This window comes from Pseudocercospora fijiensis (genome assembly GCF_000340215.1).
Source record: "Pseudocercospora fijiensis CIRAD86 unplaced genomic scaffold MYCFIscaffold_2, whole genome shotgun sequence".
NCBI lineage: Eukaryota > Fungi > Ascomycota > Dothideomycetes > Mycosphaerellales > Mycosphaerellaceae > Pseudocercospora > Pseudocercospora fijiensis.
The window spans coordinates 2,617,168-2,641,799 of NW_006921533.1; the positions used below are offsets into that span (position 1 = coordinate 2,617,168).

Genomic DNA, 24,632 nt, shown 5'->3' on the forward strand with positions numbered 1-24,632 from the left:
CCAAGACATGTACTCGCCATGCGACAAACACGCTCGCCAGCATGGAAATGTTTTCGCGGAGACAAGACCTGGCATGGCAAACATGGCTCATGGAAGCCAGAGCAAGACCCTCAAGGACTCGATTGACGTTTTCTGCGAGCTACTACGGTATGGTGGTCAGCAGCCGCTAACGACGCGCCGTCGACTTTACGGCCACCACTCGTGGGCATTGAACTCGTGTCCATTGCGGCCTCAGAGTGCACTGTGCGGCATACCGAAAGCCGTGATCGCAAATCAGTAGGTATCGTAATCGTGATTTCCAGTCCATATTCGCACCATTTCGTCTCGTCTGCTTTTGGTAACGGTGGTGCAACATTGTGCGCCGTGCCTGGTGTCAGGTGCATCGGCGCCGGTGGAGGGAGGAACGCAGTGGTGAGTGCCAAGTGGACATATATAAACTTTGAGCGGGCAAGGCTCCGCTCCAGCCTTCTCTTTCCCTAGATTCATCGGCGCTGCTTCTGCGAAGTCGAGAGCTCAGTAAGGCTCCTGCAACACAGCTCTTCACGTGGACAGGTCGGTCGCTCAAGACGAAATACACCATCTCTACAGGGCATCCTGCACTGTCACGCCCAAGATTCCCCGCGGCTTGTTGCCCACGAAGCCACGGTCGTCGACACGCAATATACCCTCGGCCGACGCTCGTCGCAATTTGCTCTGGCCGATCGGCTTACAACGAAACGTACGCACAGTAACAATCCGTCCTGCGCACCGCCCATACCGTGCTATTCCATTCAGTGGCTTGACGCACCAGTCGAACTTCGAAACAAGCGGCTACCCTCTGTGTCGACCACATCCTGTCTGACTGTTTTTACACGCTGTCAACGGAGTGAACACGGCAAGCCGAAGACAATCAACGAAACCTCTTCTCCGCATTCAGAGCTCTCAATACTCACTATGTCATACACATCGCAGACAGTCGGCCAAGTCCCAAAGGACGCAACGCCTGAGTCCAGAAACTCCAGCGCGCCACACGGAAACAATAGGAAGAAATATGAGTGGTACTGTATACACTGCTCACGAGACAAAGATGCGCGCGAGCTCACTTTCGATAACGCCCATGTATTACGAGTCCACATGGTTAGAGTACACAACCTTCCTCCAGAACCATGGATTCAAGCAGGTGAAGTTTCAAATTGCCCCATCTGCGATAAGTGGTTCCTATTGAAGAGCAATCAATATGGCAGTGAAATCCCACATCCGAAACACGCCACGCCGACCGACAAATCACGCTGGATAACCAAAAACCTCTCGAAGAAGGACAAGGCTGACACGTGGGCGTTGGAGCGTTTCTATGGGTACCCTTCTTCCCGAACGAAGGGCATAGCTGTGGAAAGTCGAGCTGGTCCTGATGAGTATCATCAATGGCAGAAGAAACAGGATGAATGTTGTGGCTACTTACCTGCGGAATGGAAGGCACTGCAAGAGGAACTGAAGGCTCTGTCGGGTCAGATGAATCCCCGTAAACGCCAGAACAGGATCTCTAAAAAGACGAATCGTCGCCATGCAGCTCCTGGCAAAAATATCAGGCCAGCCTACGCACGAACAAGCAGCGTGACCGAAATGTCTGAAGCAGAGGACCTTAGCCCAGCAGCGTCAAGTAAGGCTTCGTGGACCGATCATGCAGTCTTCGGAGTGGTGGCACACTCAGACCTTATTCCCGATTCGATGCTTACCACAGCGGGATCCAGTAATATGCCTCAGTATGCGACTGACCACTTTGCATATACTATACCACCTCTCGAAGGTATGGAGGCGAAGATGCCTGCTTCAGAGGCAGGAGCAGTCGAAGGAAACAGCTTCTGGAGATTCCAAGATTTGGAATGCGAGAGAAAACGAGACTATGATGGAGACCCAGGCTTGGACTCTGACGAGCTGAGGGCACAAATAGTCTTGCAAGAGGCACATTCTGAGTCGAGATACTTCGCTGCAGACGATGTGCACTACTATCAAGGCATGCTATCGAGAGGTGTCTCAACACCTCTTTGCCAAATTGGTAAAGATGTCTTACTAAACATTCGACTCGTGCCTCATTTGGCGGGAGGCCTGGCCCCGAGAAGCTCCGATGCAACAATCAGAGAAGCGATTTTAGAAATGGGGAAGAGGCAACGATATGTAAGTCCTCAAGAGTGGTCGACTCGTTGGGACACGCGCCTTTCGGTTGAAGTCCGCCATCAATACGGCCATAACAATTACCCGCCTCTCGAATGGGACACATCGCAGGGGCGAGAGGTGAGACCTTCCTGGCCTGAGCACAGCATAGACTCTTCCATGCTCCAGGAAACACGCTTCGCAAACACAACAGCACCTTTCACACAATCGGCCTCGTTCTCTGCTGCTCAAAGCCAACTAATTCATCCCGAGATGAGCCGGGCTTTTCGATCACCCATCCAGCCCAACTTCTTTAGGCAACTCATACCTCCACCAAGCGTCACGCTACGCAATCCATTGCTTTATCAACAACCGCTACACCCTTGGGATGCTTGGAACATAGGGTCAAATCAGTAGAAACAGAATCCGGTCGATCAATTGATCAAGTCAACGACTTTTTTCGGCCAAGTGAGCTTATAGGACCACCAAAGTGCTCGGCGGAGGAGACACACTGGAAATAATACGCGAATTACGTCTCAACGAGACCTCTCCACGATGCCTAGCGTGCCCAGCGGTGCCCATAGATTGACGGAAAATAAGCTCGGGAGATTGTATCGGCCGCAAAGTCGCCATTCGACTGCACCAGTGCAGTCGCATCCATCGGCATACACCGAAAGTCCTCAAGCACAGAGGATATAATTCTCTGGCTTCAATACTGCACTTTTTGACGGATTCTGGCGCTGTACCAGATGCCGCTCGGCCTCGCGACGCTGATCAAGCGATGTTTCAGACGTCGAATGCCGCTCGGCCTCGCGACGCTGATCAAGCGATGTTTCAGACGTCGAATGCTCTCCCGGACATCTCAGGAGCACAAGCACCACGTAACATGGTTTTACACGACATGGTTCTACACAAGGGTTCGTGTTAGGCTGCCAACGTGATGCAAGAACAGGATTGACGAGGTGACATGCTTAGGCCACTCGTCTTGTCAAAAGATCTCGCTGTCGTCTAGAGGGTCTAGCTCCTCTGCTAAAGGAAAGATCTCGCTGTCGTCTAGAGGGTCTAGCTCCTCTGCTAAAGGTTTCCGCTTCTCTCGGAACGTGTCGTCCAGCGCACCCTCCTCCGCTGTATCCTCAGTCTCGACGTCCATATCTACCAACTCCGTGTAAGACGGCGCAGTCTTGGGTGGCAACGGCTTTCGACCAGAGAGCACTTCAAATAATGAGTCTTCACTGGCACCCTCTTCGAATGCAGCGTTTCCGGATTGCTCGTGCAACTGTGGAGTACCTTGGTCCTCATCTTGACCATCTGGATAAAGTAGCCGGAACTGAGACTTTTGTGTGACCATTATGATTGGCCGGTCATTGGAAGCTGTGAGGATCCAGCTCAGTCGCGCGCTCGCGGCGGCACTAGTATGATGGGCCACTGGAGGTTCTGATGATGTGACGTCGAAAATGTGCGCAATGCCTTCTCCGCAGTCTACAAGCAGGGTTTCTGCTCGAGTTGGGTGCCATGTCAATTTGCGAATGTTGCTATGTTGGAGTAATACTGAATGTGCTGCGAGCGTAGCAGTATTCCAGATCCAGACTGTGTTCAGCATTCGACAGTCACGAGTCGCAAGATAATTGCCGTCACAGCTGAAGCAAAGCTCGGCGACTCCGAGTTCGACGGGTTCTGAAGTTGGCTTCGATCTCGATAGTGGCGGGCAGACAGGTTGCGGAGCGAAAGTGTAGCTGCGCTCATTCGCGGATGAAACCCTCTCCTGCCAGACTGGTGCTTGCTCGGATAGCGGTAATGAGCTTTGGGCGATAGTTGTGTGGTGCTCGATGGTTGCGAGCTGCGAGAATGTTCTTGCATTCAGAAGTTCCACGCGACCATCATGGCAGGCTAATGCGAGAACACGGCCATCGGGAGACCACTCGATGTTCTTTGCTCCCAGTTCAGCGTCGACGTTCTTCTTTGACAGCCATGATCTGAAGAGGTGCCCATCTGGCGTGTAAATATGCAGATTTGGGCTCACAGATGGCGTATCCAATATCGCAAGCCACCTTCCATCTGGAGACCAAGATATCGATTGCGCATCTGTAGTTGCCAGCTTGATGCCTAACGGCATTTGATCAAGCGTTGGAAATTGAAGAACAAGCTGATCCTCCGCTCCGTTCCTGCAAAGCAATGCCAAAAGCGCTGGTCTCTTATAACCTGGTCGATTCTGCCACACAGGTCCTTCGCATGTTGTCTTAATATCTGGTAGGTCGCAAGCTCTGCCGGTTTTCAGATGCCACAATCTCGCTTTTCCGAACTCCCATATCACCAGCAGGCGGTCATTTCCAACAAAGTCTGCAGATGCAATCTTTCCAAGACCACCGCTGCCATTTCCGACAACCGCCAGGTCCTCAAAATCTTCGAAATCTAGCACCTTGACGCCCTTGCTAGAAGCCACCAAGACCTGGTAGGCATTGGGTGCCCATTTGATCGAGTTGATGTCACGCTCCTCGAAAGTCTTGCGGCCGCCAGTAATTGCGGGTCCGCGTCTTCTTGTGCTTTGTCGACATATGAGTGAGTTCTGTACAAATGCGATGTGGTCGCCGTTTGGCGATGCTGTCGAGCAGATCTGCATGTTGGAAGTTCATGTCGCGTCCGATGGTTGGAAGCAGGTCAACATGCAGGTGTTGGTGGGGTGATCGAAAGCCCGAAGGAAGCTCGGTCTCCACTTCGGCTGAACGGCCGAGGTCCATGGTTCCCTTGATCGACGAGGGTGTCGGCTGGCTTGAGTCGCCTCTGTGTTCCTTCACGATACACTCTGCTTGCTTGCGAATCTGCCTCCGTAACTCCGTACTTCTAGTCCTATTTCACCAATGTCTGAACCTGCTAGTCAGCCAGGAGCGCCAACAGACGGCGCACAGAACATCCCAGCAGCCAGCGAGAAGTCCATAGCTACAGAGATGGAGAAGAAGGTGCCCGCAAAAGTCACCAGTGCTCTGGCGACTCCAGATCGCATTCTCCTGCGATTGAACAAGTACGGAACACATCGGGAAGCTACGAATAGTCCTAATGTCCACATAGACTGCTCGCTGCTCCTGGCGGCTTAAGCGCCTTCCTCTCTACCTTCAACTACACCCTCTACCTCCTTGCACATCTCGATGCGAAAGCAGCTCCTCTTAAGACGAAGCTGTATATGTTCTTGAACCGAAATGCAGCTCTTCCGAAAGCCACACCACCAGTGCCAACTGAGCCGTCCCCGATCGCAGCTCTTGGGGGCCTCCTCTCAGCTACCCGAACAACCCTTCGATTGTTTGGACTTCTGCCGATGTATGCGTGGGCGCGACAGCTAGCTCAGGGACCTAAGCCAGGCCAGGATCAAGTGCTGTATGCGACTGCTGTAACGCAATGCGCCCTGTACATTGCTTTCCAGGGCCTTGAGAACATTGCTCTCTTGACCGACAGTAAGATCCTCCCGGCTTCGCTGACAACGAGGTGGACAGAGAAGCATGGCGGAAAAGCGACAGCATTGTACACCGCTGCGTATCGGGCGTGGTTCTTCGGCTTCTGCTGTGACTTTGTCAGACTCTTTAGGGAAGCGCAGCTGGAGAGAAACAAGCGAGCTGAGCGCAGCTCGTCGGAGAAGAGCGATGTCTCGATCAAGAAAGAGGACGAAAAGAATGACCAGAGGTGGTGGGCGGAGATGGTTGTGCCTTTGATGTGGTTCCCAGTCGGCTTCCAATTCGCCGCCTTGAACGACACTGGCTTCCCTGGCTTCAATTTAGGTCTCATGGGAGCATGTGGTGCGATTGCAGGTCTCGGTAAAACGAAGGCTCTCTGGGACGCAACTGCGGATGCTTAGTGGGAGGATGAGCCAGGAGAAGAGTTAGGTCGAGGATGGAGACAGGTGGAACTCGCGGCTTGTCCTGCACGTGGACAGACAGATTGACAGTCATGGTATATGGAGTTGTCTGCGCATGGTCGGAAGCAAGAAAGCAATCTTTCGTTGATAGCATTGTAGTCTGCGCAGCGTTTTAATGGGTTCGTTCGCAAGAGAAAGGCTTCATCATGTCGATTCAGTGATGGCATGGATTATTGTAACGTGCTGAGAACTGGGAGTAGAAATCTTAGCGCGATGAAACATGGTTGCGTGAAGGTGAAGGCGAAACTCAGCTTGCTTGTTGTCTACAGCGACTCATGGCTGATTACAGATTCCTTTCCTCCACCTCCACCTCCGCCTCCGCCCCCTTAGATCCTTGCGATGCTCAATGGCGAGAGTCCGTCCTGTCCACGCGATCACTCTCCTACGTCTCCAACGCCGGCAGCATAATCTACCCGCACAGCCTTGCACCAAGTGCTCAAATTAGGCCGACGAGCTTGTCCAGCCTCCGAACACTATCGCGCAAGAATACGGCAGACACGATGCATTCGTCGGAAGAAAGTGACTTGGAAATGGTAGATACGAGAAGAGCAGCTTCGGTCGGCCTGCCTGAGATATCTGAGCTGCCGGAAAGCGTTGCCAACTCCCTGCTATATTCGCTGCCTAGAGAGATTCGCGATCGCATATATGCCTTCGTACTGTCGCCACAGGATGGAGTGCCCGTAGAGTGGCCGAGGCCAACACAATTCCGCCTAAACAGTCTATACCACCTACAACCTCAGCTTCTGAGGACCTGCAAAATCGTCTACGATGAGGCAGCGCCGCTGCTTTATACTATAAGTAGCTTAACATTTCACCATCCGTCAGACGCTAACGTGTTCGTTCGCGCGTTTGCTTCGCCTATCTACGGACGCTATATCATAAACCTGTCCCTCCACATCAAAGCCCAAGACTCTAGGACTTGGATGCCTTATCTCACCTCTACAGATGAGGTCAGAAGCCTTAAAGCAGATTTTCCGAACCTCAGAGAACTTGGTATACGCTTCCGGAGCAATAAATGGCACTATCAACATACGCCTGAACAGAATATGAGGGCATGGTACGATGACAGCCGTCTAGATGAGCTTATAGACGGCCTGCGATATGTCTTCTTGCCTAGTGAGCAACCAGAGCAGGAGGTGAGGGGGAGAGAATTTCAAGCATTCTTAACGCCAAACCCGGCTGCCTTCCGCGGCGGAGATCCAGACCACCAGCTCAGAGACCGCCTGCTCAAGATACACAAAGCCAGGCTCGATCGCACTAGCTCTACGACACATAGGACTAAGGCGCCGACCATCCGGGTCTGCTGTGCTTGCAGAGTACACTCGATACACTTCAATGCCCTGACCACGAGAGCAACAGAGCCGCTACAGGAACAAGCTGCTGCTGCGCAGAACGATGATGCGACGCACCTACCACGTGAGCCTGTAAGAGAGGGCGAGCCATTTCGAGGATTCACTGCTGTTGACCTTCAGAACGGCGTGAAGCAGCTTCATGATCCAGAGCTGGGCTCTGCCAATGTCGCACGCACTCCTTATACCTCGAAGAACGGCATCCTGCTTTCGCTGGAAATCCACTGCTTAGATCCTAAGAGAGATGCAGCTGATAGAGCTGCATAACTAGATGGATCGTTGGACTTGCTATTTGAAGGATGCGAAGTATGTGGTCGCGTCTACTCGTACTGCTTGAGAAAGCGACGCTAGCTCCATGGGAAGAGCAGGACCCAAGGCTGACAATGCCGATGATGAAACCCACACAAATGAAGGAAGTCAAGATTACACTGGAAGATGCAGAAGCTTCTATCATCATAACATCACCAGAGACATCAAGTGGTGCGGGACACAAAAATAGCTTGGGTATGGTGGACCTCTTCCCTGTGGATGAACGCGTTGATGCTCCGCCATCCTTCTCTATGGATGTTTTCGATGCTGCCTACAAGGAGGTGGAAAGAGACTGCTTTCAAAACACTTACACGGACTACGTGAAGTCGGGCGAGTACAAGAAGGCGATTCATGCTCCGATGAGTGATGTTTGATGATGAAACTTGGACTTATTGCCGATGAATCTTAATGATTTAGCGTGGCGTTGGTAGAGAGGATGACAAGTTGGTTCGAGACGAATGTTACACAACATTCCTCAGGACGTAATATACGACAACAAGATTTCGTTTCTTTCGCTCAATAGTGCTGCAGGCCTGCTGTCAACAGTAGTTCACCTGCATTTATTATACAGAGCGTTCGTCGAGGCGAACACTGGCAGATTTTCTCATTGCGCTCAATTCACATACTTCTCGCCTTGGAGGCACGAGCACAACAGTCTGAAGAACACTGTGTTCTACATACTCGGCAGCCTTGGTGATCACCCGTGGATCGACGCTCTTGGTTGGGACGTTCTCTTTTCCATCGTCGGTCTCTGCGCGTGGTCTGCGGCGAGCAGGGCCGATACGAGAGGGATGCTGCAATGCATCATAGCACCGCGGCTGGAGGGTGTCAACGACACCGTCAAGCAACTGGTTGAGTTGCCAAAAGATGGGGTAGAGGGAGAAATGGCTCATGGTGTACCCCGAACGCCGGCCAAGCAGCTGAGCATAGGTCAGTAACACTTGAAGGACTGGCAACAAATCGTCGCGGGAGGGATGGAAGTTGTACAAGGAAGCTATGCTGCCCGAGGACGACTCTGACGAAGTGACAGAGCACTCATCATCAGACGAGGCTCCTTCTAAAGCAGTGCGAAGTACGAGAGCCTTGCGCTCACAAAGTCGTCAAATGAATGCCACGCAGCCTGCCCGGCGCAGCACGAACGGCTATGGAGACAGAGGGCGTGAAAACAACTTAACAAGGAGTCTTCGACGGGCGTTTCACGAAGACCATCTGGAAGCAGGTCCGCCCCACGGACGAGGAGTGCACGTGCAGAGTCAAGGAAGAATCTTCCCTAATCAGCCTTGATGATGATGGCAATCTTAAAAGCCGAGCGGAGTAAGCGGGTGCGGCATGGTGTTTGTATGTGGTTGGAGGACTCAGATTGGCGTCTGCTGCGGTCTATGGGTGATGTCAGACGTGCTGCCCTGGCCCTGACCTGAGACTGCTTCAAGTTGTGTTTTGAGTTCGAGACCTCTTTCCAATGACTTCCCTGTCAGCCATGACATGTATTCTCCTTGGAGCGTGCTTGTAGCGTGCGTACGTATGTAGGCGTTTCATGTTTGGCCGGCAGAGGTGGACAGCCACAGAGACCGCAAGACTTGTTGCCGTGCCGAGAAGAAATCATGCACGTCGGACGTTGGCGCCACACACGGTGGCTCTTGGACCCTTTGTAGCGCGATCTTGGTGCATTCACTGCATTGTTCCCCTCGACTGGAGTCTCGTAATGACTCTCGTAATGTTCCTAGTATAGTAGCAGTCGCCGTCTAGGTCTTCGGGACCACTCGAGAGGAGATGAAGATGGTTCTGACGCCGGACAGAACTCGGAGAAGGGCGGTTTTGCTGCGAGAAGATGTGAGCGCAACAGAGCAGAGCAGGCGCACGGTGAATGCGATGCCATTGTCAGTGATACTGTAGAATGACACGGCGTTATGTTCGATGCATGAGGCAGCCGAAAAGTTGGCAGACGCCGAGCAGAGAACGACGGGAGCCAAAATTGGCAGAACGGAGGTCGGCAAAGCGGGCCCGGTGGCAGCTTGCTGTGATTGGCGCCGGGCTCGTTTGGCGAGTTTGGCATGGCGTACCTGCACAGGCAAAAGCTATTTTGTAGGTACCTCCATGCTATTTTGCAGGTACCCACCCTGATGTAGACAAGTGCGTGCACGGACGATTTATAGTGTAATTCGACCTAATTTAGTATATCTAAGCATTACACTGCCTACTAATTCGAACAACTAGTAGTATAGCTGTCTATAGTAACGCTTAGGGTTAAGAAGGAGGCATTTCCGGAGGCTATAGATATATAAGACTTCTAGAACTAATTGCTATAACCTACATACTAATAACTACGAGGGTATAGTACCGGCTGCTGCCACTATAGACCTTGCTACTGCTACTATAGACCTCCGCGGAGTAGAGCTATAGACGGTAGAGCTATAGAACCTAGTATATGCTATTGCTAAGTAAATACCTGTTAGTTTGATAGTAGCGGAGCGGCACTAAATATAGTAGATTGAGTCGCTGCTAGTAGACCTATAGCCTGCGGTAGTATAGGTTAACTACTATAGAACTAGACAAACTATCGCTCCGAGTAAGGTACTGCTAGCGGTGCTAGCGCTATTAGACGTTGTCGATTAAGTGCTATAGCGGCTCTTTAAATACTAGCTGGATCGTTGCTAACAAAGCCGTAGCGCTTAGTAGGCGTATAGACTAGCGGAGCTAAAGGTCGTAGTTATTGTATTACCGTACGACGAGGTTGTTAAGTAGATGCCCTCGTACGCCGTCTACGGCCTCTTTAAGAAGCCGGGTTTAACTGATCTACGTATTCGAAGCTAGAAGCCTCTCGTTAATTAGTACGGACGTGTCTCCTAGTCGTTCTACCTCTTCTACGGCGGTTATTTAGCAATACTAATAGCTCTTGAACCGGTCTCTTAAGCTCAATAATAGCCCTTACTAGCGCCGCGGCTTTATCGATATGCTAGTGCCTATCGAAGTGCGTATAGGGGTCGAATTCGAAGGACCTAGTTAACTTAATAGTATCGATTATTGTGTGCTTGCAAACGACACCCTATAACTTCCGAAAGCAGCCTAAGTATTAAGAGCGCTGTTTGCCTAGTTGCTTAGTAAGCTCAGCTATCTCTTCGTACGCTAATCTAAGCTGATTAAGGCCCTTCTATAAGGCCTTCCTATATAGCTTTGTATTGACATTAGCAAACTCCGGTCGGCGCAGTGCTATAGGCATACCCTTCCGCTCTCGGCCTATTCGTGCCTTAATCTCCGAGTACCTAATTATCTACTATAGCTTTAGCTTAAGGAAGAGTATAAGGATGTTATACCGCCTACTAGTAAGCTACCTCTTTATAGTTAAGTAAGCGCCTTTAGCTCTAGAAGTAACTGACTGCCCGTAGAAAGGGAATTTGCGCTGCTAGAAGCAGTATACTAGCTTGTACTTATAAGGCTAGTATTTACGCTAAATATAGTCTCGAAGGGCTACGAAGTAAGGGTTCTTATAGTTGCTAAGGAAGGCATCTTTAGAGTTGAATTCTTCTACTATTTTAGCGTAGACGTAGGTCCGGAAGTTGTCTACGAAGGCAGCGCAGTCGGGGTCGTCTTGCTACTTATTCTTGCCTGTCTTTTTATTAAGTACCTGTTTCTAAGGTATTAGCTTCCGTGCCTACGCCTGCACGTTCTTAAACATATGCTAGGCGCAAATAAGAGCCGGAGTGCGTAGATAGGTCTTGTCGAGGGCATTTATATAGCTACGGTCTCGATCAGTAACCTATAGACTAGGCTATAGTAGATCGTGCTCCTAGCAAATAGACTAGAAGTTCTTAGCAAACTACGTAAAGGCAGCTTCATCCTTATTACCTATAATATAGTACCTAAGAGGGATTGTATCTCTAGCTCTAGTACTAGACACGATATTAAGCAATAGCCGATTGTACTTGTTTGTCTTATAGGTGTTATTAATAATAATGTAGTCCGGATATAGCTTATACAACTCGGCTATTTGAGGGTTAATTACGAGCAATTTGTCGAGTTTCCCGTTCCTTGGGTCTACCTGCTTTCTAAAGTAGAAACCTAGCTTAGTTAGCTGCTTGAATAGGGCCTTAGGGGCAGTCAAATTACCCTGTATAGCCTTCCGTGCCTAGAGCCTAACATTCTAAAGGTCCTTAACGATTTGAATGCCTATAGATAGTATATTGTAAGTAAGAGGGTTGAGTTAAGAAGGGAAGAAGTAACTAAATATCAACCGGCCGAGACTCGGCCGGTTAACTTCGAAGAATTCAACTTATAATCGTTGCTTTCTATAAACCTATACAACGTCGTATATACACTCGCATTAGCATTTAGATCGTCGACAATAGCCTTCCGTATAGCCTTATTGCGCTGCCGCCGACGGTGACTCGCGAAGTCGCGCGCAGAATCCGCTAGACCGTAGTTATGCGAGCTAACCTACCTCTTAACTTGCTATCGACTATCCGGCTTTATAGAATCTATAGCCTTAATAGTAAGGCGTACTGGACACCTATAGCGCTTAGAGGTCGCTCCTTTTCTCTTCGTCTTAGCACTCTTATTAGTCGGTTTACTAGCTCTTATACACTATATCTAGCGACTAATAATCTTGCTACGAAGCTATAGGTTAAGCGCTCGCGATTTAGTCGTAGACTTGACGTAGAGGTTATAACGCGCCTTCGCGGTATATGCGTAAACCTTACGCTTATATACCGCTATCGAATAATGGGTATCTACTAGCACTAGCGCTAGTAGCGCTACGGACTTATTATCTTCTTCCTCGACCTCGATTTCCTTATTCTTAACCTAAGAGGCTAATTGCTAAGCAGTCCGTACTACTCTATTACTATTACTATTACTACTACTACTAGCAGCCTTACGATCCTCGTCTTCTTTCCGCGCCTGCCTTTCCAATTCGTACTTACGACGCTCCTTATTATTTAGATTATTTAAATCTACCTCTTCGTCTTTATCCTTACTAAAACTACTATCTCTAATAGGACTATTACTACTAGGTCTTAGATCTCCGAGGTCTTTAGTATCCTAGAAGAAATCGCTGGGTTCTAGTACGGACGACTCGTAAAGAGCTTGAGAAGCGGATATAGGTATATTAAGTAGTAAACAACACCTTAGAATCGCTATACCGTTGAATTATAAAGAACATAAGAATTTACGAAGTGGAACACGCGACGCGTCGAGCGCCTAGCACGCTATACTATTCTTAGCCAGTTTATACTATCAAGCGTACTATACCTAGTACGGATACTGCCTCCCCGATTCGGGTGGGTACCTACAAAATAGCATGGAGGTACCTGCAAAATAGCTTTTGCCACCTGCACAGCCGCACTCGCAACGCCCAGGCCACGCTCTCCCATCATCTCTCTCCTCCCTCTCAACACGCTCACGACTGCCTCTCACTCCACCGCAACCACCACCACCACCACCACCATTTCACCTCTGACACCGCTCCCATCGCCATCTACACACTCGCCACTGCCGCAATACCAGGAAATAGGCAGCGAAAAGCGGCGTTTGCGCCCGTCACGTCGATATCAGCAGGCCGCGTCAGCACCAAAAGCTGCCTGCTAGCTGAGGGGAAACACTTGTCGAAAGGTCGAAACACACGCAGCCTGATAAGGCATCCACAAACTCCCCGTCACACACTCTGCTATGGGAAGCAGACCCACGCCGCAATTGAAGACCGAGCAGCTCGACATGGACTCGTTCTTCGACTTCAACCAGGGCAACACCCAGCCATCCCCCGTCACGGCTTCCTCATCGCGGACAGACGCCATGTCGCCATTCGTCAAAGAAGAGCAACAACAACACTTCAATGGACCAAGCCACGACTATGGACAATTCAAGCAACAGGTCGGTCTTCCAGTAGGCAGCCTGGCCAACATGCCACAGAACGGCATGTTTGACGGCTTCAACTCGGGCATCGGAGACATGGAATTCAACTCGGGTTTTGCTTGGAACTCAGGCATTGATGTTGACGCTGACATGGGCGTGGACTTCAACAACTCGCAGCCCATGCCGGCAATGTTCTTCCCATCAAATGAGGCGTCATCCGATAACTTCGTGAACCCCAACAGCGTCGGCGGACAGGAAGAGCCACCCAGCCATGTTGGACGTCTTTGGCCAGGCATGCACTCGCAGCAGGCGCAGCAAGCTGCCATGCAAAAGGCTGCTCAGGCTCAGGCCGTTCAGCAACGCCAGATGAAACTGCAGGCCCAGCAAGCCCAGTACCGCCAAGCTGCCAATTCTGCCCAGTCTCAGTCTAGCCAAGGCTCGTCGCAGGCATCGCATGGCAATGGCAAGCGTGCCTCCCACACTGCCGAGCCTCACGTCGAGGAGTCTATCTCACGTCTCCTGAACCAAATGCGTCAGAACAATGCGCTTCCCTCAGAAGACGATGCCGAGTCACCCTCCGGCAACCCGCCGCACATTGCCCGTATGAAGAAGGACGAGGAGGAGATGGACGAGGATGAGCGTCTACTCGCCTCCGAAGAGGGCAAGAAGCTCTCTAGCAAAGAGCGAAGACAACTGAGAAACAAGGTGTCTGCCCGTGCTTTCCGTTCCCGAAGAAAGGGTAAGCAAGTCTGTGCCTTATCATGTTCTTTCATATGCTAACATCCTTGCAGAATATATTGGCCAGCTCGAAGGTGAAGTCGCAATTAAGACACAAGAAAGCAACAGCCTACGTCAAGAGAACCAGGCACTTCTCGCAGAAAATGAACGCTACCGCGGTCTGATCGAAACACTCCTCCGTCACCCAGCCTTCACACCATTCATCAATGACATCAGCAAAGACCCATCTGTCTTGATGCCACCTCAACACCAGCCACACCGTCAACAACAACCATCTATGCACCCGACCCCAAACCCGCAGCCGGCCCAACCCCACCAGCAACAGGCTCAGCAGGACATGAAGCCTGAATTTCTGAACTTTGATGCCTCTCAGCTTCAGCTACCACAATCGCAACCCGAGCAGCAGCAACAGCAGCAGGTCAACTTGGCCATGATTCCAGAGGAGAATTTCAGCAAGCTGAATCTCAGCGGCTACCAGCGACCGGTGAACTTCAACAACTACGGCGTCAATGCCTACGTGGTAACTTCCTTGCCATCAGGCCCTGACCCTGTTGACCTGCTCATCGAATCGCCTGCTCGCCTGCCTCTGTCTGCTTCCGCCAACATCTCGAATGTCTCCTCTATTGCCTGCTCGACCTCCGCCGACTCTGGACTTTCTGTACTGCTTGCGAAGCTCGACAATGCGGCACGCAATACCATCGCTGACCATCTGGTCTAACGGCTACTTTGATAGCACCACGAGATACCCAACATCCCTCTGCAACAATGGTCACTTGACTATCGCCTTGTCACCGAAGACAGGCTGTCTGTTTGCCGCGCTCTAGGCTATTTCTGTCATTCAGCGTGGGTGGGAAGTGAGCGTTTCTGCTAAGATAGAAAACCAGCAGTTATCGTGATAATCAAAACAACTGAAAGAATACATCATCTCTTCCTACCCTTCAAAGTGTCCACATCGCCTGCGCCACAGATTAGATCAGGTACCCGAACGACCAACCGGCATGGATGTCCACTGACGAGCTGAATTTATTATTAGGCAGTTCATGCACAATCCTGATTCGGCTCTCCAACTTCCATCCATCTTACTCATCGGATGTCGCTTATTCAGTTGGGTCCAAGGGAAATTCTCAGTCACCGAGGACCCGAAACCTGCATGTTCCATCAAGGCCGAAAGAGGCCCGTCTGGCAACGATCTTGGCAGAGGCGATACAAGTCTGCCATACATATTTTGCAGCCGCTCCGTACGGAATGCGTGTTTCTGAACTTTAACGCAACCGAAACAGCGAGCGAGCGAGCGTAGCTTCATCAGAGCAAGCTGCACAGTGAGAATGAGAATGTCGTACATTCGAGCAGCATTCGTCACGGAACACATCTACGGCCACCAGCCTATTTGCAGAAACATTCCTCCATGCCAAAAAGGCGAATCACCTTAGCAATCTGATATTCTATGCTGCCTTCATTACATCCGCTATAATAAGCCGCCTTAAAACCAACTATACATATACCAACTTGCAAACGCCACAGCCCTCGTCCTCATCATCACATTCACTACAGCATAGACGCCGATGTCATGGCCTTTGAGGCCGCATTCTCTTTCATAGAATTGTTGAAGAGAAGCCGAGAATCCGATCAGGCCTAGACCTAATCTTTCTGAGGATATTGCTTGCTCGGAAAATTCGTACGTTGTGTCCCAAGCTCCAAGCACCGCTAGCAAGTCCGGTCTGAAACAGTAAATGATATGGAAGGCTCGACATTGTCAAAAGTCGTAATCAGTAAAAGCGCATGTCTATATGGAATGCGCCAATGACTGTCGAAGTTGGTGGTGTGGCTGAATTTGAGCCATCAGCTCCCGCTAGATGACTACAATGTCCAGCGACGAGGAAAGTGATATGTCTTCGGTCGACATGGGACAGAAACTCAATTTCTCAGCCTGGCTGTTTCCTGCTGATCTTCAGATTAGTGCTCAATGAAGGAATTAGGTACACAATATAAATTGACTCTTGAAGAGAGAACATGTTGGCGTGGAAAGCATTGCATTGGACTCGCTTGCCGAAAATGTCGCAAGTCGCATATACCAGGTAGCCCTATGCTAACCCGATGCCACACTTTCCAGCTCCCCAGCAGAGCTTCACAAGCACCTAGTGCTGTGCCTGGAGATAAAATGAGAGGTTGAACGTACTTTGATACCGTGACCTCCAGCAAAAGTACTTCAACTCAAATGTTCGCAGCCAGACTGGCTTGTGATACTGCTCTGCCATCTGCCGACGATCCATCGCACCAAGAAGGAAGACAGCTTTCTGAGTCGATGTCCATGCGGCACCGATTTTCTAAGCTCCACCTTCACCATATCTCCACTTGCCAGCAGCCTCAATGATTTGGACTCCCAAGCGTCCTGGACTGCGAACCTCCATCATCGCGACATCGCGTTCTTCTAAACAATCAGGATTCTGGCCAGGGGGCGCGCGGGAACCCACCCGATGTATAGTGGTGCTTCGTTGTGGCGAGCGAGGCTCACTGAAGTCGGTCGTGCGAGACGTGTCGGCGCCGCGTTCGTGCGCATGTCGCTGTTCGGGGCGACGACGATCGCGTGAGCCACCTGGACCACCTGAAAGGCTACGCGCACCTCTTGCTCTGTCGGCATCGTAGAGGAAGGGTCGAGTGTATTGTTCTTTCGCATGCCAATCTTGTTCGAATTCTCGCGGCGCTCGGCTTGCAGCATATGGATCTGCGTGGGGATTGAGATAAGCCGCAGTAAGCTCTGCAGTACTGACGTAGCGAGCAGTGTTAGGCACAACTTCGTAGTGGTAGTCCTTTGCACTGACACTCTCTGGGCCGTCGTAGTGGATGAGCGGGCAGTTTCGGTCGGCACAAGTGCATCCTCCCAGATTGCTGACTTGGTCATGAAGCTGCGGTCTCGGGACCGGTGTCATGTCGAACGCAAAAGATGCTGCTGGTCTTACCTCAGTCGCATAGAGCCTTATGGGATTGAAATGTCGCCTATTGTCATTCTCCTGTTGCGCGTAGAGATGACTGGACTGAAATGGCTGCGAGTCGTGATTCCGCGCAGCCACAAGATCATTCTGCGACTGCTCACAGTCCATCATATTTGACTCTGTGCCCATCTCATCATCAGGCCGCCAAGCAGAAGGCGAGGCTTGATACGGTGGAGGACCACACCCGTGTATTCTAACGTTGGCCCTGCCACTGCTCGTTGGTGCTGGAATTTGTGATGTGTGTGATGCGCGCTGACTCGGTGAAGTGTGCTGTTGAGAGGCTGGCATACTGCCGGCGCTGCCGAGATATTGAACGCGCTGAGTTGGAGGCGAGCTCAATTGTTGCTGGGCGTTTCTCTGCGTGTGTTGTGCTGATAGCGATGCGCTCTGGTCACTATCATAGACAGCGCGAATGGTCTGATCTCGCGAGCTGGGAGAGCGGCGAAGTTTGCGGCCGGATGAGGTAAGGGAGCAACCGTCGTTCGCCATCATGCGGTGTCCTCGCGATGGAATCCGACGAGGTACGTATGGGGGAGGTCTCGATGAGTCTCCAAGATGCGCGTCTTGTCTTTGCAAGGATTTTCAGTGCTCCTGCCGTTTATTGGAGGCGTTGCCTGGGTGATGCGCTCCAGCTCATTCACTCACGAACCACGCCGCAGCTTTCACAATTGACCCATTATGGCCTTTTTGCTTCTCACACATTCGAAGAGTTCTCCTGGGATGATAGCGACTCGTCTCGAATGATCGCACTCTTTCAAGATCAGTCTAACGCCTGGTCCATTGACAACATCGGTTTACACCAGCATCTCGGGCCGGTAGAGACGCCTGCTTGCCTCAGATCTTCCCTGACTCCCCGTCGAGAGTACTCTCGCGTGTACTGGCTGCAAAAATGTTTTGACAGCATTTTGCAGGTTTTACATATGCGTATTAATGTTCACTTCTCAGCGCCATCGGATGCCACCGTTTCGTTGCCACTCTCACTTTGCTCCTTCTTGATAGCGGCAATCTTGTCCTCGAGAATGGAGATCTCGACGTCGAGCCTGAGCTGCTTCTCCTTCAGCATAGTGGCGTATTCCTCATTGCTGAGCACTCTAAACGGTGTCCAGCTCTTCTCGCTCATGCGTTGCCAGAAGCCGGGCCCTTGAGGTCCTATTTGTCTCGGTACAGTCCAAAGATTGTAAGAGTACTGTCCTGCAGCACCAAAGATCGACCACATGAGCATTCCTGGAAGAATGTTCTTGCGGCCACGAAAGAGAGCACCCATAGCGCCACCTGAGAAGCCGCCGGCTATGGCAGTTGCTTTGATCAAATCGCTAGATGTGGGCGGACGCTGTTCGGTAGTCCAAGCATGAATGATACTCAAGCGAGTCCATGTGAACGCGGTTCCAAGTCCAAAGGTCTGCACGCCCGTTGCTGTTGCAGCAAAGAAGACAGGAAGGCCACGAAGAATACCAACGGCTCCACCAAACAGAAACCCAACGCTTCCTGGAATGGTGTTAGAATGGCTTTTATAAGATATCTTGCACGAGCCTGGGAAGCATCGGTAACACAGGAGCTCCTGCTCAGGAATACCAGAAAGCTACACACAACGCCAAAAGACGCCCCTGCCCAGGCCAGAGCTAACGCCGTCTACAGCGACATATGTCTTGAATACGGGAACGACGTAGGTAAGAGGACAAATACACATGGAGAGTTCCACTTACCACATGCCACTCCCATCTTCATGGCAGTCTCGATGGAATCTGCTGTGAAGTCGCTTACCGGCGACCGCTGCCCTGTCTCCTCCATTGCCGGCAGCGGAATGCTGATGGAGGACAGCCCAGAAGCAGAAGCAGAGATGATTGTGAGGACACTGAGGACTGAGGACGTGGGAAAGTGGAAGCGTGAATAAATTGCGCGAAAGACTCGGAGCCATATTAAGCTTTACCCCGACAGCACAGACCATTTCCTGGACGCTGGGAAATATTCGACTTTCCACGACGACATCGAACCCTTCACCACCAGAGCGCCTCTTCCGAGCGCTTCAACTCACATCAACCCAACTTTACGGACAAAGCGAAATCTACCATAGGACTCTGAAGTGCGTCGCCGGCAACCATCGTACGCGACCGCAATCATGGGTATGCGCATTTTCCCAACAGCTTTGTGCGTGCGTTCGACATTGTTCGAGGGGCGCCGCGCGGGCCACAAAATCATGGATCATATGCTGACATGGCGACTTCGCAGCTCCGAAAAAGAAACAGGAGAAGATGGCCCTAGGCGACTTCCTGACGAACCAGTGTACGCATAATTCTTCCCAGCCAAATTGATTGCTCGCAACGGAGGGCGCCAAGCATGGGTGGGCACACATATACTGACACGGGCAATAGCGTTGGGATCATGGGCCGACGAGATGGACTCGCAGCCACTGCCATCCATGGCCTCTACTTCCTCGTACGGCGGAGCACGCGACCGCGATCGTGGCGACGGACTGGGCGAGCGACGCGCCTTCACTCAGCCATCGTGGGAGCGTGGCACTGGCGGTGGAGTTGGCGGTGGTATGGGAGGTGATCGCATGGGCGGAAGCATGGGAGGACGAGGTCCGAGCCACGGTAGGGAGCGCACACAGTGGAACATATAGGTGATGGGCATACACTGACGACTACAGACCGCCCGCGGTTCGAACGCGAGGCTGTTCCCTTCCCAGCCAAGCCACCGTACACTGCTCATCTTGGAAACCTTGACTACAATGTCACCTCCGCCGATATCGAAGACTTCTTGGCCGATTGTGAAGTTACTACGGTGCGAATCATGGAGGACAAGGTCGACCGCAAGCCAAAGGGTTTCGGATACGTCGAATTTGGGTCGGCAGATGGTCTGCGCAAGGCTCTCGACAAGACCGAGGCCAGCTTCATGGGTCGCAACATCAAAATCAGCGTAGCTGATCCACGTACGTTCTGCTGCGTGTTTTGAACGACACCCAGGCACTAACATATCCTAGCGAGAAACGATGCTGGCTCCAATCGCGATTTCTCAGACTGGAGCCGCAAAGGCCCACTACCAGATCTGCCCCAGCAGGGTCGTCAGCCCTCACGAGGCTTCAACCGAAACTTCGACAATATGTCCGATGCAGGCAGCGAGCGTGGCGGCCCAGGCGGTCGCAAGCCCGGATTCTTCGAAGGTGACGGCAAGGTCCGTGACTTTGGTAATTGGGAACGCAAAGGTCCACTCTCTCCAGTTCCAGGACAAGCAGCACCGATGGGACGTGATGGAGGGAGACAGCGTGAAGGAGGCCCACCTCGAGACCGAAGGCCCAGCCCATCCTGGGGTGAGGGCCGATCAGATGCCGGTTCGAGACCACCACGTAAAGAGTACGAACGACCACAAGTCGACCGCGTACCAACCGCAGCAGAGCAGGACAGTCAGTGGCGCTCAAAGATGCGACCAGATCCATCTCCAGCTGCCACGCCTGATGTTTCCACACCAACATCACCAGCACAGCCAGAGGCGCCAAAGGAGCGACCAAGGCTTAACTTGACGAAGCGCACGGTGTCGACAGCGGAACCGGGAGCAGCAAGCAGCACTCCATCCGACTCGAAGGCATCACCGTTCGGCGCTGCACGCCCTATTGATACTGCAGCTCGCGAGCGTGAGGTTGAAGAGAAGCGACAAATTGCGATCAGAGAGAAGGCAGAGGCCGACGCCAAGGCCAAAGAAGAGAAAGCACAGCGTGATACTGAACAACGAGCAGCACGCGCAGAACGAGCAGACCGAGGACAGGCAGAGCAAGAAGGCGAGAAGGTCAAGTCGCCCACTGAGCCACGTGCAAACTGGCGTGATGGTGGTAACCGCCGTCCATCTCGACAACAGAATGGTCCCAAAGGCCAGCCTAAGGAGAAGGAGAATGGCGAGACTGCGCAAGCCCAGCGGCCCAAATTCAACATCCTCCAGCATGAGGAAGATGGCGAGGGCCAGAGCCTTGATACACCTGACGCACCGGCCAACGGCACAATTGTCGCCGATAAGGAGGTCAAGCCACAGGAGCCAGTCGTCCCAGCCGGACAGGCAGCCGAGACTTCGGCTGAGGCTCTGGAAGACGATGGCTGGAGTACTGTTCCTGCCAAGTCTAAGACTAACCGCCGCGGTGGTGGCAGAGCTATTGCGTCTTAGAAAGACTCAGTGATGAAAATTCTGCCGCGCCCCTCAGTCAAGAGTGGGATTTGAGGATGCAAGATACCTGCATAGCGACATTGGAGCGCAAAAGCATGATCACCAGTCATTTGCAGCCAGAGCTCCTTCTAAGCGCTGCACTTGAGCTTTGACCTATTACCTGGCATTGATGGAGGAAGCCTGCCACTTCTTGACGTCTTCTGTATAGATATTCTGCGGGCCACTGTTAATCACATCTCAGCTTGTTCAAGCGACCTGCACACGATTCTCTTGGTCAAATTGGTAGTGCTGGGAGTAGGCGTTGCGAGCGATGGCGGAGGTAGGTTCACGAAAATGGGGAATATCAAGGCCGAACACATGATGAGGGCTAGACGCTCTGCTTTATACGATGGCGATGTGAAAGAATGATTTTCAAGTTCAAATAATACCTGCCCTCATCTCCTCGTCTGCACCGCGTCTTCTCTTCTGCAATCTCGATGGCGTCTTCTTCGCAGCAACCAACAACTGACAACATGGCAGGAGCAGGAGCAGACTGCGCTTGCCGTGACAAAGACTCTGAAACTCCAGGCCATCCGAAATAGCTGTCCAACCTACCAAGCATTTCTCATAGCACAATGTGATGATCTTCGTCATCCCGCTCATCAATGTCGCGACTAGAGCTCATGTGGTACAATCAGCACACGTGAGCTTTCCCCATGTTGTTGGTCATTATTTCCTGGTATAAAAATCGCGCAACACCTTGAGCGATTTACGCAAGAGCTACGGTGAGATCTACACAGTAGTAGTAAGGAGAAAAGATAAATACCGCGGAGATTTCTCTCTTTTCTTGATTTCATTGTTGTGGCATTGCTGCTGGGGTTCGTTCTACCAATAATTCTTCTACTTCTTCTTCTTCTTCAGCTCTGAAGCTGTAGTACAGAACATCTTCCTGCGATGTCTACTTGTTTATCCAATGCAGCCATTCCTTTCATCATTTCATCATAATGCGTTACGCTCGAACGCTTCAACTAAATCACACACACACACACACATCAGAACCAAAATTGTGGCTGCGCTTTTCTACGCACTCTCACCGACCCATCGTGGTGGAACGCGGCCAGGTTGAGTGGTCGCTGCACTGGCCTGTCTCGGAGGAAGCCAGATTTTGGCTCGGCCTTGCTCAAGCTTGCCTTCTCTCCGCATGTTCATCTCCAGGACTACAACACGCAGGAAATCCGAATTTTCGCGCACTTCTCTTTGTCGCACTCCAGCAGCACCGAGTAAGGCCCTTCCAGCTTCGGAATTGGGATTTGGACCTGAGCAGCGCTTGCCGTTCGCTCTCCGACGACCGCGAGTGTAAGTTTGCAGCTGGATCGTCGGAGCGTCGTCGGAGCTCTCGGCGAGAAATGGAGCGTGCAAGGCCTCTTGGAATGGCGCTTCTTGTTCCTCGAAGGTCAGAGGCATGGGGTTGAGATACCTGCGCTCTGCTGATGAGGGCGTGCCATCCGTGGCGGGCCGAACTTCAGAGCTAAATCGTGGGAACAGGAATGGATGCGACCAGAGCATGTCATCGATTGGTGCTCCAGCATGTCGGGGATATGCTGACAAGGTAGGTCCAGACCGTGCGAAAGATGATATGGAGTTGACAGCGGCCTCTTTTAAAGACTGCAAAGATGCAGTGAGATTGGATTTAAAGGACGACTTTTGTTTTGCGACCGGCGGCGTCTTCTTTGCGATTGGCCAAAGAAGATCATCTTCATCCTCAGGGTCCGAGCGAGGCAGAAGGGGATGATCAAACGCGCAACTCTCGGAGGCAGGCAACGACCTTGACTTCTCCTTCTTCAGGTTCGTATATGATCTGCTGCTGCACAGAGACTCCGGCGTGGAAGGACATCTGAGTGACAGGATAGAGCGGTCATCAGAGTCCAGCGACGGCATGGATTCGCTGGACGCGGAGCGCGCATTGAGGTAGTTTGGTTCATTGTCCTTGCGGCTTTGTTCTTCAGCATCGTCGGCATCTTCAAGCAGAAGACTGAGTGCTTGGCTGCCAGAACTGCCGTAGCTTGTCTTGAACGACTCGTCGCTCTTCCACTCGCTGACCAATTCCTCGATCGAGATACGCCGATGGCTACCAGGTTTCGTGCGATAGCGGTTTGGTCGTCGCGGGGGAATGGAGGTTACTGCTAGTAGGGCGGCGACAGCCGGTGGCAGTGCATTTGAGTCATGAGATGATTGTTTCCGGCGTCCGATGGGGAGCGTGGCAGTCGGTTGCGATGAAGGCATGCTATGCTGAGGCGGTTCTGATCGGTCGCGTGAGGCAATAGCAACATGTGGTGACTTCGGCGCAGGAATAGCCACGGGCTCGCTCGTAGTGCGTATTGGTGAGAGCGGGGGTGGTGGTGAAGAGTGGCTGCTGCTATTGCTGCCTGTTTGGGTGCTGCCACGAGACGGTCGTCGACGGGTCGTCTCCTTTTGGCGGTGCAGAGAAGCCGAGCTGTATTTGAAGGAGCTCGGCACTAGCATGTTTCGCGCTCTCAGCACACAGACCAGGATCGATGTGGTTCTGATGATGATTATTAAGTAAAGGAAGTAGGCGCCAGTGTCAAGTGTCGTGACTCGTGAGCGGTGCGCAGCCGGCGCAGACGTTGCTGGCCGGCCTCAAGAGCACGCCGGCTCAGGCCTCTGACGTTCGTTCTCCTATGATTCAGCGCAGGGTAGTGGACAAGCGATGCAAGCCTCCAGGCCGGCCGACGCTAGCAGTCTTACCACGTAAACAAGCTCAGGCAAGGGTCCGCAGTGGGTTGCTGGGTCTTTGCTGCTGTAATTTCCTTCGTGGGTGTGGGCGTGGTGTATGGAAGCAGAGGTGAGGTCAGGTCGAGGGCACTCGTGGGAGAGGCCGGGTGACGAACAAAGATAGGTAGAGAATACGGGATGAACGGAGCGGGATGGATGCCCGCGCGGCCAAGCGAAGACCAGCCATCCTGGATGACGAGCACTTCCACCATCATTCTACGGCCGATCTGGTACGGATGCAATTGCACAACAATACCAACCGCAGCCCTCTCATTCGCCCCCGCATGTGGAGCAATCGGACTGTCCGTTCAGCCTTGTACCAGGCAACGCGTGCACAAATAATGTCCGAAGCAAGCGCAAAATTCTTCCAAACGAGTGGGACTTCTCATGTAGCTCTGGCCGGGTCTTCCCTGGGAAATCGCCGGGAACGAACAGGCATCCTGAGATGTGGTC

The 24,632-nt window shown here is 52.0% G+C and overlaps 11 protein-coding genes across 11 annotated transcripts; 5 read left to right on the plus strand and 6 right to left on the minus strand.

Moving 5' to 3' along the window:
• Positions 1-82: 82 nt before the first annotated feature.
• Positions 83-2,544, plus strand: MYCFIDRAFT_194047 (uncharacterized protein; the record flags this gene model as incomplete). The annotated part of the gene is made up of 6 exons (XM_007925124.1): positions 83-147; positions 303-411; positions 589-718; positions 1,142-1,783; positions 1,895-2,151; positions 2,317-2,544. The coding sequence occupies 6 exons, from the start codon at positions 83-85 to the stop codon at positions 2,542-2,544; spliced, it is 1,431 nt and encodes a 476-aa protein (XP_007923315.1).
• A 471-nt stretch (positions 2,545-3,015) lies between these two features.
• On the minus strand, positions 3,016-3,759 carry MYCFIDRAFT_181791 (uncharacterized protein). The gene is made up of 2 exons (XM_007925125.1): positions 3,168-3,759; positions 3,016-3,122 (listed from the first exon to the last, which is right to left on the minus strand). Exons 1-2 carry the CDS (start codon positions 3,473-3,475, stop codon positions 3,116-3,118), a joined length of 315 nt encoding a protein of 104 aa, XP_007923316.1. The 5' UTR covers positions 3,476-3,759; the 3' UTR covers positions 3,016-3,115.
• MYCFIDRAFT_97710 (uncharacterized protein) lies at positions 3,608-4,486 on the minus strand (the record flags this gene model as incomplete). Its single annotated transcript, XM_007925126.1, has 1 exon — positions 3,608-4,486. A coding segment is annotated over one exon (879 nt), but the record flags the coding sequence as incomplete, so codon positions are not given.
• Positions 4,487-4,955: 469 nt separating this feature from the next.
• On the plus strand, positions 4,956-6,291 carry MYCFIDRAFT_88426 (uncharacterized protein). Its single transcript, XM_007925127.1, has 2 exons — positions 4,956-5,143; positions 5,191-6,291. Exons 1-2 carry the CDS (start codon positions 4,983-4,985, stop codon positions 5,966-5,968), a joined length of 939 nt encoding a protein of 312 aa, XP_007923318.1. The 5' UTR covers positions 4,956-4,982; the 3' UTR covers positions 5,969-6,291.
• Positions 6,292-7,676: 1,385 nt separating this feature from the next.
• On the plus strand, positions 7,677-8,060 carry MYCFIDRAFT_171701 (uncharacterized protein; the record flags this gene model as incomplete). The annotated part of the gene is made up of 1 exon (XM_007925128.1): positions 7,677-8,060. The coding sequence occupies one exon, from the start codon at positions 7,677-7,679 to the stop codon at positions 8,058-8,060; it is 384 nt and encodes a 127-aa protein (XP_007923319.1).
• A 31-nt stretch (positions 8,061-8,091) lies between these two features.
• Positions 8,092-13,319, minus strand: MYCFIDRAFT_171702 (uncharacterized protein; the record flags this gene model as incomplete). Its single annotated transcript, XM_007925129.1, has 16 exons — positions 8,092-8,160; positions 8,184-8,211; positions 8,241-8,277; positions 8,309-8,774; positions 8,802-8,828; positions 8,887-9,063; positions 9,101-9,109; positions 9,151-9,262; positions 9,294-9,394; positions 9,447-9,746; positions 9,777-9,803; positions 12,944-12,967; positions 13,011-13,068; positions 13,096-13,156; positions 13,183-13,266; positions 13,301-13,319. 16 exons carry the CDS (start codon positions 13,317-13,319, stop codon positions 8,092-8,094), a joined length of 1,599 nt encoding a protein of 532 aa, XP_007923320.1.
• Positions 13,109-15,183, plus strand: MYCFIDRAFT_150893 (uncharacterized protein). The gene is made up of 2 exons (XM_007925130.1): positions 13,109-14,269; positions 14,322-15,183. The coding sequence occupies exons 1-2, from the start codon at positions 13,348-13,350 to the stop codon at positions 14,984-14,986; spliced, it is 1,587 nt and encodes a 528-aa protein (XP_007923321.1). The 5' UTR covers positions 13,109-13,347; the 3' UTR covers positions 14,987-15,183.
• Positions 15,184-16,205: 1,022 nt separating this feature from the next.
• On the minus strand, positions 16,206-17,747 carry MYCFIDRAFT_214021 (uncharacterized protein; the record flags this gene model as incomplete). Its single annotated transcript, XM_007925131.1, has 1 exon — positions 16,206-17,747. One exon carries the CDS (start codon positions 17,745-17,747, stop codon positions 16,593-16,595), a length of 1,155 nt encoding a protein of 384 aa, XP_007923322.1. The 3' UTR covers positions 16,206-16,592.
• Positions 17,748-18,090: 343 nt separating this feature from the next.
• Positions 18,091-19,090, minus strand: MYCFIDRAFT_72314 (uncharacterized protein). Its single transcript, XM_007924539.1, has 2 exons — positions 18,962-19,090; positions 18,091-18,743 (listed from the first exon to the last, which is right to left on the minus strand). Exons 1-2 carry the CDS (start codon positions 19,044-19,046, stop codon positions 18,193-18,195), a joined length of 636 nt encoding a protein of 211 aa, XP_007922730.1. The 5' UTR covers positions 19,047-19,090; the 3' UTR covers positions 18,091-18,192.
• A 160-nt stretch (positions 19,091-19,250) lies between these two features.
• Positions 19,251-21,838, plus strand: MYCFIDRAFT_202293 (uncharacterized protein). Its single transcript, XM_007925132.1, has 6 exons — positions 19,251-19,378; positions 19,485-19,538; positions 19,628-19,849; positions 19,906-20,187; positions 20,239-21,038; positions 21,126-21,838. The coding sequence occupies exons 1-6, from the start codon at positions 19,375-19,377 to the stop codon at positions 21,405-21,407; spliced, it is 1,644 nt and encodes a 547-aa protein (XP_007923323.1). The 5' UTR covers positions 19,251-19,374; the 3' UTR covers positions 21,408-21,838.
• A 385-nt stretch (positions 21,839-22,223) lies between these two features.
• Positions 22,224-24,216, minus strand: MYCFIDRAFT_210341 (uncharacterized protein). The gene has a single exon (XM_007925133.1). It carries the CDS (start codon positions 23,907-23,909, stop codon positions 22,467-22,469), a length of 1,443 nt encoding a protein of 480 aa, XP_007923324.1. The 5' UTR covers positions 23,910-24,216; the 3' UTR covers positions 22,224-22,466.
• Positions 24,217-24,632: the final 416 nt, after the last annotated feature.

Bases quoted from the DNA above. Each gene is read 5' to 3' on its own strand.
- MYCFIDRAFT_210341 (XM_007925133.1), bottom strand. From the start codon at position 23,909: ATGCTAGTGCCGAGCTCCTTCAAATACAGCTCGGCTTCTCTGCACCGC.
- MYCFIDRAFT_72314 (XM_007924539.1), bottom strand. From the start codon at position 19,046: ATGGAGGAGACAGGGCAGCGGTCGCCGGTAAGCGACTTCACAGCAGAT. The intron at 18,744-18,961 runs GTAAGTGGAACT...ACACCATTCCAG, and splicing joins GAAGATGGGAGTGGCATGTG to GAAGCGTTGGGTTTCTGTTT.
- MYCFIDRAFT_150893 (XM_007925130.1), top strand. From the start codon at position 13,348: ATGGGAAGCAGACCCACGCCGCAATTGAAGACCGAGCAGCTCGACATG. The intron at 14,270-14,321 runs GTAAGCAAGTCT...ACATCCTTGCAG, and splicing joins TTTCCGTTCCCGAAGAAAGG to AATATATTGGCCAGCTCGAA.
- MYCFIDRAFT_202293 (XM_007925132.1), top strand. The intron at 19,539-19,627 runs GTACGCATAATT...CACGGGCAATAG, and splicing joins CGACTTCCTGACGAACCAGT to CGTTGGGATCATGGGCCGAC. The intron at 19,850-19,905 runs GTAGGGAGCGCA...TGACGACTACAG, and splicing joins AGGACGAGGTCCGAGCCACG to ACCGCCCGCGGTTCGAACGC.
- MYCFIDRAFT_181791 (XM_007925125.1), bottom strand. From the start codon at position 3,475: ATGGTCACACAAAAGTCTCAGTTCCGGCTACTTTATCCAGATGGTCAA.
- MYCFIDRAFT_88426 (XM_007925127.1), top strand. From the start codon at position 4,983: ATGTCTGAACCTGCTAGTCAGCCAGGAGCGCCAACAGACGGCGCACAG. The intron at 5,144-5,190 runs GTACGGAACACA...ATGTCCACATAG, and splicing joins ATTCTCCTGCGATTGAACAA to ACTGCTCGCTGCTCCTGGCG.